This window comes from Phoca vitulina, unplaced genomic scaffold (assembly GCF_004348235.1).
Source record: "Phoca vitulina isolate PV1807 unplaced genomic scaffold, GSC_HSeal_1.0 scaffold11, whole genome shotgun sequence".
In the NCBI taxonomy this organism is placed as follows: domain Eukaryota; kingdom Metazoa; phylum Chordata; class Mammalia; order Carnivora; family Phocidae; genus Phoca; species Phoca vitulina.
Genome location: NW_022589714.1, coordinates 33051872 through 33072480, shown reverse-complemented (window position 1 = coordinate 33072480; position 20609 = coordinate 33051872). Strand labels below are relative to the sequence as shown.

Below are 20609 nucleotides of genomic sequence, written 5' to 3'. Positions count from 1 at the left end.
TGGGAACTGAGTGATTCCAGTACTTATAGTTGGTAGGTGGATGAGAGAAAGGAGATGGCAGTTTTCAAACAATTTGGAAAAGAGTTTTCAAAACTTTTGTCTATATAGTAAGTCATGGATAAAATATATCCATCCATTGTGTCTATTGCACATACATGCACACACATATACAGAGCCATGGAAAAATAATACATACCCTCTGTGGGGGTAACTGGTGGAGTTTGGGGTTTTTAATTAATTGAAGTGTTTTTTGGTGTGTATGATGTCAAAATTAGCACTGATGGGCCAGCCAGCTCTACGTAGGATGATAATTTTTGCTTAAATTAAAAAATTGTACCCCCACAAACATGTTCTATATGATATTTGAAAGCTAAAACCTGTATTGTTATTTGAAAGGATGTCTTCAGAGCAGCTTTCTGAGATGATCCAGGTGATGTATATATGAGAACATTTGTTGCCATGTATTCCCAAATCCTAAATAGTGCCTTGATGTTAACTGTCTTTCGTGCAATTATCTTCTCTCACTGTCACTAATATGTAATATACTTTCCCCCTCCCTCAAGGTGGCACCTGTGTGGTCAACCCCACAGACTTGTTTTGCTCTGTCCCTGGCCGTTTGTCCCTTCTCAGTTCAACTTCCAAATACAAGGTGACGATTGCTGAGGTGAAGAGGCGCCTCTCACCACCTGAATGCCTCAACGCTTCACTCTTGGGAGGCATTTTGAGAAGGTAAGACAATTGTCTTCTGGCATGTCGTGTCTTCCAACTGTACTGATACCATACTCCTCCACCCTCAGCCCTGAAGCCTTCGGTCTCACACTGAATTCCCCGTCTGGTCAGGTCTTCTTGTCATTTCCCTCAGGATGTGAACTTTCAAAACCTAGTTTTTCTTTTGTTTTGGGACAGAGCGAAATCCAAGAATGGGGGTCGCTGCCTGAGAGAGAAACTGGATCGGCTTGGCCTGAATTTGCCAGCAGGGAGACGGAAAGCGGCCAATGTCACGCTCCTTACTTCCTTAGTTGAAGGTACGATTTTTCAGCTCTGCAAAGTAATGATACAAGGTTAGCAGTTCTTTGGACCTCAGGCTTGTTAGATTATGCTGTTTCATTTTTGTCTATGGTATTAAGCAAGACAGTCAAGACTTACAGGTGCATTTCCCAATTAATCATGATAAAGATGATGACATTAGACAACATCAGGTTTAGATAATTCATAAAATGTCATTTAATATACTAATCTTGGCAATAACACAGAAGAAGACAGTGCAAGATTTAAGTACTTCAACCAGTATTTCCTAAATAACAGCAACAAGAAAACTGGCTGTGCTATTGTCATTTTTATGATTGTTTATTTTAGAGTTCAGATAAATCTAGCTTAACTCATTATTCAGTGCAACATGATCTATAGGATAAATAATCACCCTTTATATAGGGTTCACAGGAGTCTAGCCATGATACCAAGCCTGAGAGCATAACGTGTTAATCCAAGTATGTATCTCTTAAAGTACAGTGATGTTCCATGGCTTTCTGAGTGGATAAGCTGAGTCAAAGAAGGGTTAAGGTTTATCAGTGGTATAGAGACAGAGGTAAAAATACATTCCCAGAAGTTATTTTTTTCCCAACTCACCTTTTCCTTTTTGTTTCTTCTGTAAGGACTAAACTACATAATTTTATTCAAACTTCTTTTAAGAAGAGGTATTATTGGAGACTTATTTTTCACTTTGTGGGGGAGCTTTTGAATGCCAAAGGAGAGTTCTTCCATAACCCAGAATGCTATTGTTCTAAATCTGAACAAAGGGGCCTTTTTACCAAAACTCACCTGAACACACCGGTGACACTTTTCTTGCATTGGTTACTCTCTTGTCTATAAGGCACTATAGGAAGTGAAAAGTAAGGGAAACACAAAAACAAACATCTTGCCTTTATCCAGATTATCAATTCATACTATTTACTGTACAACTTTGTGAAGTAGTGTGTTCTAGACATTGGTCTGGGCAAAATTGCTTTGGTGATTTTGCTATTAATAGTTTGCTTTGCTTTGCTTTGTTCCCTAGTTGTAACAGTGATAACAACAATAATATTATTGACCACAAACATCTAATAAGTGTTACTATTACTATGTTCTATGTCTTGTGATGTGTTTGCCTGTGTGTGCTGATACTGAGAACTGACAGATGGCAGAGGAAGTTGACCTGTCATCCACTCATATTGATTGGGGGTACTGGGGGAAGGACGAGGTAGAAAAAATGACACATGGGGTTGATTCTAAAGGGAGACAGATTCCTGCTCAATTTAAGTAAGAAGATAATTATGATTATAACTATTTAACAATAGAACAAAACACTTATTCAGTATATAATGAGGTGGATTTAAGAATCATATGGGTGGTAAGACTTGACTCCCAACTCTGCAGGAGAATCAACTCAGGAGGTTTATTTAAAAATGCCTGGGCCCCTTCCCTAAACCAGCTGAAACTCAATCTTTGGGAGGGTGTGACCCAGGCATCTATACTTTTTTTCAACATCCCCAGTGATTCTGATGTATAATGAGGTTTAAGGATCATTGGTCTAAATATTTCTCGAGATCCTTTTCACTTCCTAGGATGGACTGACTGTGAATTCTCAGGAAATGTGTAACTGGTGTGAAAATTAAAGGCCCTAAGAAAGACTGTTTTCTGTGGTGTCTGTGAAATACTGGCCAATAGAAGCTGAAGAGCCTACATAAAAGGGTATATTCACAAATCTTCTTACTGATTTTTATGGTAGCCAAGCACTAAATTATCCTGTGTGGGAATCATCAACTAAATTATTCTGTGCTAACAGAAGAGGTGAAAGTTAAACATGTGAACTCCTATGGTGATCTTTGTGGTCTTGCCATCTACTCTTCAACATACCTCTCCTACCACAGAAGTATCTAACTGTGTTCTATTCATTTGGCTTGTGTTCATGGAGGAGTTACATCAGCCTTGGCTGATAAAACCTAAGATTTAATTCTTTCCAGATACTTTAATTGGATGCTTTTGAAATCCCCCAAATCTTCATGATGTAGAGAAATACATCTTTAATTTCAGACACTGTGATGGAACTGAGAAAAAGACATTTAGAGGCAAAGGGACCTTTTGCATCCCTTAACTCCCCACATATTATAACCCTCAAATGCACGTGTACACTTTCTCTCTCTCTCTCTGTCTCTGTCTGTCTCTCTTTCTCACACTGAAAAGTTTTATTACCATGTGTATATTCTCTGATTTTTATTCTATTCCATATTTTTGTGTTCTTTTTAAATGCTGATGATAAACCTACTAAATTCATTTCAAGACTCACACTGAGTCATGACCCACAGTTTAAAAAACTAGAAGTTGTCTTAGGACATGAAGAGAACCTAATACTTGAAGAACAAGGACATTCCATCTAAATTAAAATAGGCTTTATTTTATCTCTGGCTGACAAGAAGAGCAGTTTTATTGTTGAGGACTCTCCTATATATTTTTATTCCTACATTTTGGTTACGTTGGTGATGACAGCTGATGACTCCTTTCCAGCCAGCAAGATGCCATTTTCTGCATTAGGCTCATAGTCTTTGGAATCCTGTAGATGATGTTGGTTGCATACAAAATAATGGTGACTCAATTCTGATTTATCAAGCCCCTGGAAAATTGACATAGTTAATGCTTTTCTTCAGTACTTTTGGAAGCTTGATCCTTTTTGAACTGATTCAGTTCCTTCAGGTTTGTTTTGCTTGTATAGTTTTAAGTGGTAAATTAAAACTTCCCCATATTTACCAGTTGGTGTTGGTAAGACTTTGAGTTGACCATGTCTCTGGGTGATACTTTTCTTCTTTTATCAAACATATTTTGTAAGAGCCAGCAACATTTCAGATTAATTTTTTCAGAAATTCCAAAACTAGATTCCTAGTCATCAAAAATGGTTCATCAACTTTCTTATAGATCTGTGGTCTTATGGAAAGGAATAGTATTTTTCTTACCATTTTTATTGCTATCTCCCCTTTACCTCCTAGATTTTCTGCAATAACCCATATGTATATTTGAATACCAGTACCTAGTAATTTAGCTTCTCTTAAATGGCTCTCTTTTTTTAAAGTTTTTATTTTAATTCCAGTTAGTTAAGATACAGTATAATATTAGTTTCAGGTGTACAATATAGTGATTCAATCATTCCATACATCACCTGGTGCTCATCACAACAAGTGCACTCCTTAATCCCTATCACCCATTTTACCCATCCCTCCACCCCCCTCTCCTCTGGTAACCCTTGGTTTGTTCTCTAGTTAAGAATCTGTTTCTTGGTTTGTCTCTCTCTTTTTTTCCCCTTGCTCATTTGTTTTGTTTCCTAAATTCCACATGAGTGAAATGATATGGTATTTGTCTTTCTCTGACTGACTTATTTCCCCTAGTGTTATACTCGCTAGCTTCATCCATGTCATTGCAAATGGCAAGATTTCATTATTTTCTTTGGCTGAATAATATTCCATTGTATATATACACAGCTTCTTTATCCATTCATCAATCGATGGACACTTGGACTGTTTCCATGTCTTGGCTATTGTAAATAAGGCTGCTATAAACATGGGGGTGCATGTATCCCTTTGAATTAGGGTAAATACCCAGTAGTATGATTGTTGGATGGTAGGGCAGTTCTATTTTTAACTTTTTAAGGAACCCCCATACTGTTTTCCACAGTGGTTCCACTAGTTTGCATTTCCACCAACAGTACACCCATGTTCCCTTTCCCCTATGTTCTCTCCAACACCTGTTGTTTTTTGTGTTGTTGATTTTAGCCATTCTGACAGGTGTGAGGTGGTATCTCACTGTGGTTTTGATTTGTAACTCCTGATGGTAAGTAATGATGAACATCTTTTCATGTATCTGTTAGTCATCTGGATGTCTTCTTTGGAAAAATGTCTACTCAGGTCCTCTGCCCATTTTTTAAATTGGATTATTTGTTTTTTGGGTTTTGAGTTTTATAAGTTCTTTATATCTTTTGGATACTAACAATTTATCAGATATGTCATCTGCAAATATCTTCTCCCATTTTGTAGGTTGCCTTTTAGTTTTGTTGATTGTTTCTTTTGCTGTGCAGCTTTTTATTTTGATGTATCTTAAATGTCTCTTAAGACTGTTAATTGAGACTCTTATAGAGTTATTTCTCAAACATCCTGATGGCCCAATATATTATTACTATTCAATCACACACCCCACCCCCATTTTGCGATAGGACTTAAGCATAAGTGAGATATTATCTAATTGATTTTATTTCTCATACACCAGACTTAGAAATAAATTTCATCATGATGTTACAGTACTTGTCAGGGCTTTTCTGGGGAAGATTTGAATACAGACTTGCCAATTGTTTCTATTTTGATAAAAATTCCAAAAAATAAAAGAGTAGTACGTGGAAACTCTGGTAGGCATTCCATGCAGAGATGATATAACCTTTGTAAAGATCCAATTGGTGAACAGCAAGGTGCTTTTTATAATGAGGATTGAAATTAGCAAATGAACATTTGTTTTTCAAAAACTACCCCTGTCACTGACATAACAGTAGTTTTGTTATGATAGTCCAAATTTCCATGCTTGCCTTGGGCTTTCCATCATTCTGTTTTTAATTGTTTTATAATAATTTTCCCCTGTATTTCTTTTAAATGGAGTCACTCAATTAATAGTGCCATCCTAACATTGTTCTCAAATCAACATATTAAAGTAATTATTTGGGGATTATTTTAGAAATTTAAAGGAGAGGGCTATTTAATGCAAATTTATATTTAAGTAATTCACAACATTTCTGTTACAAATATCATTGTACTTAGTAACCACTGGGATGAAGTGGTTCACTTGAAACTGATTTCTTTCACTTCACAAAGTTGATTGAAAAGTGAACATTTTGGTAAGGCAGATATTTAGAGTGGGGATTTTTTGGGTCCGTATAACAGACATGTTTGAGCTAGAATGAGGTATGAATGTTTGAATCTAGAGTCCTCAGAATGTAATAGTAGATCATTTCCCCCTTTTTATCCATATTTCTTCATCTAATGGGTTTTAGATATATAACTAATGGTTGATACAACTTCTTCTTCCCCACTTTATCATAAACTTTCTTTTTGTTTCCCCTTGTTTTAGTCATATTGCTGTGACTTCTTTTTTGTCTCATTCTGCTTATATATGACATCAAAGAGATGTTACTCTCTGGAAAATATGGTGGATTAGAGTCGTTTAACCCAATGCACGTATCTTCCTGAGATCTTGGGATAATCCCAGCCTCTTGTATAGTGGTGATAATTCCATCTTTGGAAAACATTCAAAGAATTTGGCCAATATTATTGTTCTGATTCTAATACTCTTACTATATATTTATTATTTATGAATTAGCACCTTCTGTTAGCTGTCTTCTCTGTATTTTATTCCAGAACAACCTTTGCAGAGTTGGTGGTTGTTAAAACAAACATGAGGAGTCAATGATGGAGTTATTCCTACCCATTGCTCCCCCCCTCACTTGAGGTTTTCCAAGATGGCCAAAGTTGCAGAGTGTTGCTGGAGGGAGGTTTTGTTCACCGGAGTGGAGTGCTTTCCTGGGACAGTTCTGCTGAATTTGCAAAAGCTCATGTAACGTTCTGAGGCTACACCAGGAGTTCTGAAAGCACCGTTGAAGTCCTTAAACATAAATACCTTGACTTGCAGTTTGTTGTGACAGGGGGTCAAATCCTCTGTGTGTGTGTGTGTGTGTGTGTGTGTGTGTGTGTGTGTATTCCAAAACAGTGTGGGGCAGAGAAGGGTGTGAATATACACCAGCAAAAGGAAGGGGACCATTTACAAATACCTCATATGATCTCTATTCACTCTTTTTGAGTTTAAATCCTTCATTACTATTGTTTCATTCTTTAGTTTCAAAAAATGTAAGCTTCCAGACCTTGCCCTGCACGTCTTACTTCATATGACCTAGTTGTCCCACTTGCAAAATGTATTTTCCCTTGGGCAAGTACGCCTCCCCTGTCCTGAATAAATTCACCGTTGAAATTTTGTCAGACTTTGAGCTGGTTACTTAAACTGACTCAGCTTCATTGTCTTAGTTTATAAATAAAGATCATAATATCTGTAATGGTTAGGACAATGTTAGCTGTTATAACAGTTAATTCCCAAATTTTCAGTGGCTTACCATGATAGAAGCTTATTTCTCAGCATAGTTTGAGGTGGGTGTTCCTCACCAGGGTCACGGTTTTAATCAAGGACCCAGAGTCCTTCCATCTGTAGCTATTCCCTTCTCTAGGTCCTAGGAGCCTGTTCATTGAACTCACAATAAGGAGAGACATGGTGGCAAAAGTACACAGCTTCTTACCCACCTTACTACTGTTCACATTCCAAGAACTAGTCATGTGTCCATAACCAATTCCAGAGGTGGGTGTGGGGGATACTAGAAAATGTAGTCTCTAGCTGGGCAGAGTCTTCTTAGCAGCAATGCTATATGGTATGTAAAGAAAGGACAAATCTTTGATGGTCCCTCACTCAACTCTGCCACATCTGTCTTGTACATCTTTTTTTTTTTTTTAAGATTGTATTTATTTGACAGAGAGAGAGACAGTGAGAGAGGGAATACAAGCAGAGGGAGTGGGAGAGGGAGAAGCAAGCTTCCCGTGGAGCACGGAGCCCGATGCGGGGCTCGATCCCAGGACCCTGAGATCATGACCTGAGCCGAAGGCAGGTGCTTAACGACTGAGCCACTCAGGCACCCCTGTTTTGTACATCTTATGTAGGATTAAATATACTCACATAGACAAGGACAACTGACTTGGCAATGAACTCTTTCCTGGAGAGGAGGTATAGTGAGTGAGTATAGGTATATCAAGTTTCCCTGATGTGATTAGTCCATGGCTTTTTATTTTAGGAAGAAGTATTGTTCACTGCTTGAGACTCATAGGATTCAAACACCAAAATCCTTTGCCAAGTATTAGTGGTAATACATGCACAGGGCATGCTCAGCTTTAGATGCTCTTCTCATGAAATTTAGAACAAAACGGATATTCTCATTACCTTCACGTGGTACCACAGTGGGTTTCTATGGGAATCTGGAGCTGAAAGCTAGCCTTCAGGGACTCATGGCATGATTGTAAGTCTGAAAGGACCTTCATCCCATGAGTCTGGCCATTCCAGACTCGCATTCCCACGTTAGTCCCTCCTTCAGGATAAAGGTTTCCAGCTTCCTTCTTAAACTGTGTGTGACATAAAAAGGCTAATAAATTGGCCCTTTGTAATAATAGCTCTAATTGGTGCTCACTTTGGTCAGACAGTCAGATGGAAGAGCTCAATCACTAGGAGAACCTGGTGTTCCCTTTTGCATACAAACACTCTGTCATGGACAATGTCTTGAGCACAGTTTTTGCATTTCAGAGCTGTCGGTGGAATTGGGCTCAACAAAGTAAATGCTAGTAGGGCCTGTGTGAATCATTTTAACATCTGTCTTGGAAAAGCTTTCCGACCCCCCCCCCCAAGGTATCACGTTATTTGTAAATTTCTTATTCTAAAGTATGGAAGAGTTTCTGAGAGACTCTGCTTTGATAATTGGTAATTAGATAACAATTAGATATTATATCTGGGAACTAGCACTTACCAGAATTTTCAAGAATTGATCTCCATGAATGAGAGATTGTATCAGACAACGCTGTGGACAAATAGACACCATCTTAGGAGACGTGTTCTTAAGTCATTTGTAATATTACTCCCCTGATCTGCATCTTATGATTTCATTCATCTTCAGGGGAAAAAGGTATTTACGTGTAGGGGTAGAGGAAATAGGCTACTACCCATATGCTTTTGGGTCTGACTGTGTGCTTGGAGTGTCCTTAAATTCCTGCTTTTACTCATTGCAAAAAGGCAAGTGTCTCCAAGCCTGTTTGGCTGAGTCCTGCCTGCCCTTGCCCGCTTTGGTCCATCTCACTGCTCACTCTTGCAAATTGTGCTGCTCACTTAAAAACACACGTCTCTGCATTACTTCCCTCGTGATTTTATTTTCTTCTTTCCATTATTCTCTCTTTCAATGTATATGTCTCGACTAATGTGCTTTTCAAACACGCAGTTTCTGCTTTATTTCCATGATTTACATTTATCAAAATCCATAGGTATTTTAGTAAAATTATAGACTGTAGTTCTTCCTATTGATGTCTACATCCTGCTAAATAACAGTGGCAGGTTTGGAATAGCTTGTGTTTTAATTTACAATAAATATTTGAGTTTAGATTTAAATCTCTCTAAGAATGGAGTCAGAGAGTAATTTTACTTTTGAATTAATATAACTTTAAATAGATAATTGATTCAAATGGTAGAAAATTTAAAAGTTACAAAAGAGCATCTTGTAAAATATCTGTTTTGCACTCTATTCCCTTGTTGTCCAGTTCCCCTTCTGGCAGAAAACAAATGGTGTCTCTATTTCCTTCCAAGGATATGTGTGTGTATGCATTGGATTTTTTAATTTTTAAAAGAAATTATAGTATTCTATACACACTATTCTGCTGTCAGGTTCTTTTTTTCACACCTTATAATAGTGTTTTTTCTCAGGGCTTACAAGTTGTCCATTCTTTTAAACACTCATGATATTCCCTTGTTTGAGTGTCTCATAATTTATTTAACCAGTTCTCTACTGAATATTATATAGATGTTTTCAATCTTCAGCTATTACAAATCATGCTACAATGAGTAACCTTACACTTACATAAATAACTCCATAGATATGCAACTTTTGGATCTTTGCTAATTTGATGGGTAAAAAAAAAAAAAAAAGGCTACCTCAGTTATGAAGGAGGTTGAGTTAGGTATTCCTAGAAGAATTTAATGAGCTTCACTGTCTATTCTTTTACTTTGCCCTTATGGGATATTTTCAAATGTTTTTCTTAATGATTGGTAAGTGTTCATTATATAACAGAAAACTGGCTGTATGTCTCTGATCTGTGTTGCAAAGCCTCCCCACCGCTAGCTTTGGTTTGTCTGTTTGCTGTTACAAGTTTTCTGTTGGTTTGCTTATTTGTTTAGGTCTATGTATTACAGACTTTTTGATATGAGTATAATCATATGTCTCATATATTTTATATCATGGTTTTTAGTTTTAACTGTAATATTTTAAAAACTTTTTTATTCCAAGACTATAAAAGAATTCTGCTGTGTTCTAATTACTTTGTGGTTCTATTTTTTATGTTTAAATTGTTGATCCATCTGGACCTTGTTTTGTTGTTAGATGCATGGTATAGATCCAATTTTATTTGTTTATTTCCAGATGGCCACCCAGTTGTCCCAGCATCTTTTCTTGAAAACCCATCTTTTCCCTGCTAGTATGAAAAGCAAGCTTCATCTCACACTATATCTCTCTGTACAAATACACTTTTTCAGTAGACTAATGACTTCGTTTCCTTAACAGTGCTCTCTGTCTCTCCTTCTACCATTACGTTTCTGTTTTTTGTTTTTATTTTATTTTATTTATTTATTTATTTATTTATTTATTTATTTATTTATTTTAAGTAGACTCCATGCCCAATGTGGGGCTTGAACTCATGATCCTGAGATCAAGAGTCACATGCTTTACCAACTGAGCCAGCCAGGTGCCTCTCCTTTTTTTGTTTCGTTTTGTTTTGTTTTTAGAGTTTATAGTATGTCAGCCAAATAAGGCAGAACTCTTTATGCAAAAGCCCTGATAGACAGAGGTCTTTATGGTTTATAATTGACTTTATAGTGACTGCCTTCCTTTTGTATAAGCCACAGAATTCTTTTATTTCATGAAGGTGTACAATTAATCCCTACATAATGCTTTCCCATCACCTTAGGACAGTAGTTCTTACTGTTGGCCTGAGATTACTTCAGGAGCTTCAAAACAGGCACATACCCAGAGATTGATTGTTATGGGTTGACACCCTTACATTAAAAACAAAAACAAAAAACCCCAGGTTACGGGAGCAGAAAGTGTTGAAAAATATAGGTATAGTCTATTTTATAAAATGCCTCCACTGATATAAGGATAGACTCTATTTTTATGGATTTTCTGTATAGTTCATTCTTTCTAGCAATTCTTTGTTCCGGTTTATCACCATTTTCTTTAGAAGTCTTCACAAGACTATTGTTATAATTAACCAATAAGATCTTTGAAAGCTTTTTCATGTGACAGATGTTTACTGAGTACCTATTATGAATCAGGTGCTGTGCTAAGTGTCTGGTGTGGAATGGGGAACAAAACTATTGCTTTGAGAAACAAAGTGTTTGTGTCTAAACAAAATCATCATTAAACTAGGGAACTACCACATTATAAGGCAATGGTTTATATCATAGACTCTATTATATGGAGTGCTACAGAGTACATTCCTTTCAGAATAGTTTGGGAAACCTATAATATATTAATTTTGTCCTTCAGCTCTAGGGCTTACTGTAGCTTGATATTACAGTTTATTTGATAGAATATCTTATCCAGGTTTGAAAATATTCTCAAATTTGCTTTTTTTTTTAAGATTTTATTTTTAATAATCTCTATACCCAGTGTGGGGCTCAAACTTACAATCTTAAGATCAAGAGTCGGGTGCTCTACTGACTGAGCCAGCCAGGCACCCCTCACATCTGCTTTCTAATAGGTACTCCTTGGAATAATCCTACAGATAGATTTCAAAGTGCTGGTTTCCCATACATATAAATAAAATTGAAATCATAGATATGGGACTAGAAGTTAACACATATGAATTGTTGCTTTTATTTAATAACATTGGGTATTGCAATACTAAGTTAAACAAATTGTTTTTAAGGCAATATTGTTACATTGACAGTTGGTAAGAATTATATGGTGATAACAATATAGCAGTATCCTTTAGTGCAAATTAGTGTACTAGATGTTGATTTTTAATTGTCTGAAGTACACTTTTCCCTAAAATACAGTAACTCTAAAGGAAGGAAAAATCCTTAATGACTTATAAAAGGTTGAAAATCTGGTGTATTTATTTCTATTTAAAAATACATTTAGATCTTCTTCCTGTAAAATAATGTAGGAACCCAGAAACTCAGTAAAACAAGTGATCCAGAAAACATTTTCCCATTAACTTTCCACTTCTAGGCTGTATCAGTGATGGACATTTAAACTTTTCCTAGTATTTTCCCCTAGTTGTTCACTTTTTGCTTTTGAGTGTGAAAAATGAGTGTCCTGACATCAGGGAGAAAATTCTTTTTTATGCTGTTTTCATATTCTGTAATTTTACTTCTGCTAGCTTTTTGAGAGAGTTACTCAGTAAGAGTCACCTACCACTAATGTTATTACTGAAAAAAATGAATATTTCTTAGGGGTTTTTACTTTTTTGGAAGGGGGGTAAGCACTATTTGGCTTATAGACCCTAAAGCCTTGCACTTAACATACTCCTCTACAAGCAATAACCCTAACCCCCAAACATCCATCCTAATTCTAAAATATGTTTGAAATGACATGATATAAAATGGCCATCCATGCTAAAGTTAGTGTATTGCTTCGGTTGTGTAAAAAAGAGGGGAGGGTACCGGTTTGTCAAGTGGCACAGTGCATTAAAATGTAAAAATGACTTAAACCTATTTTGCAAACAAAGAACTAGGGCATCTTGGGGCACCTGGGTGGCTCAGTCGTTAAGCGTCTGCCTTCGGCTCAGGTCATGATCCCAGGGTCCTGGGATGGAGCCCCGCATCCGGCTCCCTGCTCGGCGGGAAGCCTGCTTCTCCCTCTCCCACTCTCCCTGCTTGTGTTCCCTCTCTCGCTGTGTCTCTCTCTGTCAAATAAATAAAATATATATATAAAAAAAAAAGAACTAGGGCATCCTACTTCATCTCACAAAGATATGAGGTGACACAGCAATATTTGCCATATGGAAATAGAAGGAAAAATGTTCTCGGCCTTTCCTAAATCACTCTTCCACCACAGGTTGCTGCACCCTCTTCTTGTTCACGTGGGAATTTTGTCCCACCACAAAGACAGAGAAGCTCATTGATCTCTATCTTCATGAATCAGTCAGATCCCCTAGAATCTTATTCACATGCTTTAAAAAAAAAAAAAAATTTAAAGGGTTTATTTATTTGAGAGACAGAATGCGCATGTGCGTGCAAGCATGTAAGTGTGGGGCGGGGCAGAGGGAGAGAATCTCAAACAGCTTCCCCACTGAGCGGGGACCCCACTGTGGGGCTTGATCTCATGACCCAGGAGATCATGACCTGAGGGGATACCAAGAATCCAATGCTTAACTGACTGAACCATCCAGGCGCCCCTTCACATGCTTTTTTGATCCTAATATTTCTATTTTTCTTAAACTTGTTGACTCTAAGATACCTGCCGTACAGGATTTAAATACAGAGCTGTCCTCCTTACTGAATATCATGTGTATTTTAATTCATGGATTCATTTATTCATTCATTCTTGGGCCCTCACACACAAAGCTTTGGTGGCATGATACACACATTTTAACTACGTATCAGAGTGTCTTCACTTGCCACTTCTTTTGATGTAGCATCGCTGTGCATCCAGTAACAATGTTACATTGCAAGCAAGAGAAAGCAGTAAACAGAACGAAGGGAAGGAAGGATCTGGCTGTCAGTGTAAATGTAAATAGCAGCTGTTCCATTCAAACTGTTTTAAAAACTACCACACGGTGAGAGCTTTGCATATAATGGGCCAGAATCAGGTTTTAGCATAAAATTTAGGAGACATGCTGCCACCCTCCTGTTTGCACTGTTTCACTTCTCCCACTACTGCACAAGCGGTGGAGGACAAATATATATGTAATAGTGTCTGTGAAAATGTTACCCAAATATCTTTTGGTGACAATATTGCAATATGCAGATATATCAATATACATAACTCAACATAATGTACAAAGATGACACTGTGAACGGGTTATTGTGTTAGGGGCAAGATACTTGTAGTCTCAAGATCACATGAGCTTATCCTCAGTCATGTGCTATAGCCACTGTTTCAGATTTTATACCTCAATTTTGAAATGTCTTGAATTATCTCCCTTCTGTCATTTTTCTAGCAAAAGTGGCCATCCTATATGGCATTACGATGTCTTTTTTTTTTTTTTTTAAGATTTTATTCATTTGCCAGAGAGAGAGAGCACAAGCAGGGAGAGCTGCAGGCAGAAGAAGAAGGAGGCTTCCTGCTGAGCAAGGAGCCTGATGTGGGACTCGATCCCAGGACCCCGGGATTATGACCCGAGCCTAAGGCAGATGCTTAACAGACTGAGCCACCCAGGCATCCCACAGTGTCTTTTTTTTTTTTTAATCTTTGTGCCATTTTTCTGCCAAATATGCACACATTTTCTTTCCTAATCAGTTAGGGGGATAAACTACTGGTAATAAGCACTTTAAAAATATTTCCTGTACATTGCAGCTTTATCTAAACTGTGACCCTTCAATAACTAGCACTACCCAGACTCATCAATATAGGGACCCTTTCCATGTAGTTATGTCCTCTTCCTATTTAGAATGGATGGCTAACAAGGATGTTTCCTACTACATGAATATGAAAATCTTAACTAAAAACCTGCCACTGCTTTGAAATGGGGGAGGGGGTTGGAAATCATTGATCTGTAATTCACAAGACATTATCTGATCTAATTGACCCCCTTCTCCCCCTTTGAATGTCTGTAAAACACTTTATCTGTAACACTCATGTGATACTTGTAGTACAATGGCTTCGTTATGTATAATAGCAACATAATGTCAGTAAACATGAGCAGATGATAGTGTTCATATAGGTTGCAATGTAAATTAGAAAGTGCTACTAGGGTGTTTTTTGCTACTATTATGGGGATGATTGTCATTGTCCTAGAAACAGGGACAGCCCTTTTATATCCCTCATTACTCCTACATAGCACTGCACCTTGAGCAAAGTAAGTGCTCGGTATATGTGCAATGAGAGCTTGCTTTTTTTTTTTTAAGTTGTCATGCTCAGGTGAAATTTGGCTTGAGCTTTAAAACTACTATTGTTTTCAAGGTTGAACTATATTGCCAAACCTAACTTCGCAGATAAGCCATTTTTACCTCACTTCTTACCAATTTACTCAGATTTAAGATGTTTGTGAAAGGCTAAAAGTTATTTATGATTTTATTATACTTAAAAAGCATTGTGTTTTTACTAATGTACGTAAGAAGCATTGTGCACTGTGCCAAGAGGTACTGAAGCCTACCATGAAGCCTGATGATGCTGGTACTATGATCACACACTAGCGTCCTTGCAAACATAATGGTACGAAATTGATAACATTCACTGCTCTCCCCTTTCCAAAGTGTTTCAGGTTCTTTGGAAAGTTACTTGGACCCTTTGTCAATATTTTGATAGATCCCCTGGGAAAGATATCTGAATATTTCAAATATACTAAGGATAGATTGTAGGTCGATCAACAACAGAATGGCAAGCCCATGGAGCTTTTTCCCTCGGGCATTAATGTATAGGATCTGAGAAGCCAAACTGGGCTCGAGCCTCTAGGGAAGTCAAAACTCCTAGATCATTGTTCTTGTTTTCCCCTTCAGCTTTTCACATACCTCTGCCTGGTAAGTAACTTCTCTGTTCCTCAATTTCTCCTCATCCTACTCTATCCCCCACCCCAAAAGTCCTTTCCCTAGGATTATTTAGAATAAATAGGAAAGAATGATCCATCTGACCACGAGGAGGGATGAGGCTTGAGGAAAATATAAAGTGCTACTCTTACTGAGTTTAGACATTTGTGGAAAACTGACTTTTATTGTCTGCCAACAGGAGAAGCTTTACACTTGGCTCGGGATTTTGGCTACACTTGTGAAACAGAGTTTCCAGCCAAAGCTGTAGGAGAACATCTTGCCAGACAACATATGGAACAGAAAGAACAGACAGCAAGAAAAAAGATGATCCTAGCGACCAAGTAAGCAGAATGGGAAGTCTCTATATGCCTTCTCTCAGGTTTTCCGTTTTCTTTGAGTGAGGGAGAGTCTAGAAAGTACCAGTTCTCTAAAGCAGAGGGTCTCAAGCTTCAGCAGCTAGATGTACTACACAAGGACATAGCCTCACCCCCGGCCTTGCACCCATAGCAAGATTTACAAACTACCTTTGTTTAGTGATGATGAAAGTTTTTAGAAAACCTCTCCAGAATATGCAGGAGTTCTTAGGAGAAAAGTATGTTCAGGAAATGTAGATTCCAGGCAAATGTGTCATTAGCTGCTATGTGATTCGGTCGAAACCACTCACTGCGTCTTAACACATGAGGGTGAAGATCTCAAAACACTATGAATGTTTGGAGAATATGACAAAAGAGGACCCAGGTGTGTGAGAGGTAACATGGAGACCTCTGGGGCCAAGAATCACCATCAGTGTCCCTATCTTTTCTGGTGTATAATTAAGCAAATAATCCCTATCCTGTCTCACCTCCTGTGGTGATAGTGTCGAAAAGAAAAGGTATAATGTATGTGAAAGCTTCTGAAAAGTGTAAAGTTCAACAAAAATGTGAATTAAAATAATGACAGAGATGACATAGGAAAGGGGAGCTTGCATAAGATGAGTTCAGATTCCCTCAAACTTGAAAGTTCTTTGATAAGGAATGGAAGAACTACCATTGAGTTTGTAAAAACCCAACAGAACAGTAAATGCTGCTGCAAGTCATGTTCAAATTTTTAGAGAAAAATTTTTCAGGCAATAGCTAATTCTTGCTCTCTTTATTAAAATAAGTTATGCTACATAATAGACTATTAATAATCTTATCTAATTTCCTAACTGTATGTTCAGAGTTTAGAACTAATAGTCCTAGGTGGGTTAAGTTATTTTTTCTAAATTAGTTTCTTATTTGGGGAAAACTTTCAAAGAGACAATATAAAGTAGATAAGTGTTAAAGACGTTGTTTCTCAGAAACTGATGGAAAAGGACTTCACAACAGGTTGGCTAAAATTTAAATGGCCTCAAAATGCATAAAACCAAAACTAAATATTTCTTCTACCCACTTCTAATGTCACATAGGTCTTTTTTTGTTTTTACAAGTTTAAGGGTTTAAATGGGAAACCTACCACCCAACAGTTTTGCCCACGATACTGAGTCCCGTTTTGGGGATTTGTGCTGCTTGTGGCTGGCACTCTTCGGGTCTGGGATCTATCTGTGTAGTGCTCTTCTGAGAGTAACTTAGATGATTCATCTTGCCCCAGAGAGAAGGAAAACAAAAGATGGTGGCAAAAGGAGAAAAAGGGTAAAACAATGAAATGAAAGGGAAAGGACCAGCGGAGAAAGAAAATGAAGAACAAGGGTTAGAGAAAGAAAATTAGAAGGCAGGTATAAAATGTGGATTTAAGATTTCGGGATAGACCTCATTCTGTGCAAGCTCCTAAAAACTTGCTGGTAGAAAGAGCTGAACCTGGATTTTTTGTGTGGCTAATCTCCTGGGGGATCTTTCCTTCTGTTTTGCTTCTACTCTTGCTCTCTTGCAAGGCAAGACCCAGAGGGGTCTTCATCAGTAACATTTTAGTTTCTCCAGGAGAAACTGAAAGTACACGTAGTCAGTTTGAATCCTTAATACCATCTGGGGAGAACTATAAAGACCTGTTAGAGATCAAGAGAAGAATACACTGCTAGAAGTTAGGTAGCGTCCTCCAGGTGTTCCCAAAGCATAGTCTCCTTCTAGCTGGCAGGATTATACAGATTTTCCCAATATGTGTACCCATGTGACACCTCTGAATGACACTGTTATCCCCAGATACAAATTATCCATGAAAAGACACCTTTATATTTTCTACCTCGAAAGTAGTTGGTTATAGTTTCATCATGCATATTCTAAGACTTTCACTCCCTAATCCAGAGAAATCCTTCTTTTTGTCCTCCTTTCCCCAGGATGGTTCCATAGCTGCCCATCTCTACCACCCACAGCAATGCCACCATTAGCATTCAGAACACAAGTACCCACTTTCTGGAGAGTTCCCATACTCTATTTAAATGTCTGTGCGTTCAAATTGATGCGGAGATTTTGTTTTCACCCAAGTCCAGTGTTAGAAGAACTTGAGGGGATTAAGAGAAGTACTTCCATATTTGTCAAAGTTATGCTGAGACGTCTATTTTAGAGTAGTGGATTCAACTCAGGAGTAGTATTTTCCTTTTACCTAGGATCTCAATAATGTCTATTTTTAGATGATATTTGGGACATTGGTTTCATAAAATATTGTGAGAACATGTACTTTGATCCTTCTGCCCATAGCTGGACATTTGCAAACCATTAAATAATCAAGAATTGGGTTCACTGATTCCAGTTACCTTAGTTTATATGAGTAAATAGGTCATAAACATCTAGAAATTAAGAGACAGGCTGTATAATTTTTTTTTGTCTTTTTGGTTGTGTATATCCATCCATCTTCTTATAGACAATGGGAAACAAGAATGAGAGACTATGTAGTCATAGCAAATATATACAAGACAAGTAGTCATCAATGTAAGTGGATAAATTAAGGAATGTGTAGGAATAACATGCTTTTTCTGCAATATATGAATGGATCCAACATGTGTTCTGAGAAGTTTCTAATTTTCTAATAGTAAAGCTTTGGATATTTTCAATTAAAATGCTCAATGTTGAAATTAAGTAGCCTACATGGATACTCATTACATTCTAGTTAGCTCATCTTTGTTCACAAGACTGTGACAATTGCATCAAAAATCATATGAAATTCAAAATCATTGGATGAGAGATCCAATAACTGATCTGCATTGTTGGATTGGCTTACATGTTTCTCTTTTAACTCTATGAATAACAGATTCAGTTGTATTTAATTATTTTGCCAACTGCATAATTAAATGAAAGGCCCATTGACTAAGGGTCGAGCTTCCTAATTCCTCTTAATTTCTTGTGTTTTGTTGATTAACCAAATATGTTGGTGTAATTAGACAGTTATATAGGAGGGACAGAAACTGAATTAGACCATTTTTGAATTCTAAAAATGTACTGGACAAAACCTTTGATTCATGGAAAACACATTTAAACTTCTTCATTGAATTTAGGACTAAATATGCTTAACATTTGATCTGCATTAGGGTAAAGCAGAATCATTAACATGTTTTAATTGTTACTATAACAATAATTGTCAAAAGGAGAAACACAGAACTTGAAATTCAGACATCAGCTTAAAAATTATGTCCTTAAGGACAGTGACGTAAGTGATAAAGTTAGAATTTATGATTCACCGAAGATCATCTTGTGTTACATAATTCATAAGGTGACATTTTGTTTTGAGAAATGAGTATTTCTTATTGTAGCCTTATAAATAAAATTTTATTTTTTTTATTTTTATTTTTTTTAAAGATTTTATTTATTCATTTGAGACACAGAGATACAGAGAGAGAGAGAGAGAGGGCATGAGCAGGGAGAGAGGCAGAGGGAGAGGGAGAAGCAGGCTCCCCGCTGAGCAGGGAGCCCAACGCGGGGCTCGATCCCAGGACCCTGGGATCATGACCTGAGCTGAAGGCAGACGCTTAACCATCTGAGCCACCCAGGCGCCCCTATAAATAAAATTTTAAATGAGGACGAAACTAGTCATAAAAATAATATCTCTGTAACTGTCATAATGAGATGATGATCATAATTGCCTAAGGGGGACTACAGAATTGTCCTCTGTTTTTAAGTCAAGAAGCTGTCCTAAGTCAGAATTAAGAGCAGCAGAATCAAATACCAGAGGTTGAGAATTCTGCAACTTCTCCAGATACATCTTCCTGTGTAGTGTAGCTGAATTGCTTAGCACAAGTTAAATTTTTCCACATTTTGTCTTTTCCTCATTTCTTCATCCCCTTTAAGTTTATTGTAACTTGCTGTAATGTTTATACAGTAAGGAAGTTGATTTACCAGCTTATAAACTAATTTTTTCAATTACCCAAATAATTCTGATATCATACCACAAGAACTAAAGCAACGTTTCAACCTTTATTTGAATTTTTAAATATATTTTAATCTGGTATAAAATTAAAAGACTCTAAATAGCCCCAATATTTTTTTTTTTTTTGGTAGTAATGGAGCATACTGATAGTCTACCAAATATCTATAATTTATATTACCAGTCTGAAAAATGATAGCATGAATCTGGATTTAAAATTTTAGTTAGAACTTTCCTAAAAAATAAAGATAAGAGTATATTTAACTCTATTCAGTAACACAAAGCACAACAGATAACGATGCCCTACCAAATGGCATCACTTGATGCCACCGACTGGCATCAAAAACTTAGTTTAAATTGCTATTAAAACATAGGCAATACACCTGCAAGTCACTCAACTAAGTCTCTAACTCAGAACAGAAAAAGTGATAAATTCAGATCAAATATTCTCAATGAAAGTATACACATGCAGTTGTTAAAAGCATGCATTTAGATGCTATATCTCAGAGACTAAAACATTAGCTGGAGGATATGGAGGATCCTGTTTGATTTAGAGCAGATAAGGGCCATCTCTGGTTTTTTGTTTGTTTTTCCTCTCCTTATGACCCACTTTTACTTTCAACTGTGTTCACAAAGAAAAGGGCAAATTCTATAAACTCACACAGTATGAAAATAACACTGGCAATAAACCTGGGGATTATTGCTCATTTAAAAAAATCACAAATGATCTTTAGAAGAAATTTAGGCACCTAATTATA

The 20609-nt window shown here is 37.0% G+C and overlaps 1 protein-coding gene across 1 annotated transcript in view; it reads left to right on the top strand.

Annotated features, from left to right (window-relative positions):
• TFAP2D (transcription factor AP-2 delta) overlaps positions 1-20609 on the top strand; it is a 62177-nt gene that overhangs the window by 14243 nt on the left and 27325 nt on the right. Inside the window, exons 4-6 of the mRNA XM_032410153.1 lie at positions 564-729; positions 907-1025; positions 15743-15884. Coding sequence (XP_032266044.1) covers positions 564-729; positions 907-1025; positions 15743-15884 — 427 coding nt within the window. The remainder of the gene's footprint in view (positions 1-563; positions 730-906; positions 1026-15742; positions 15885-20609) is intronic.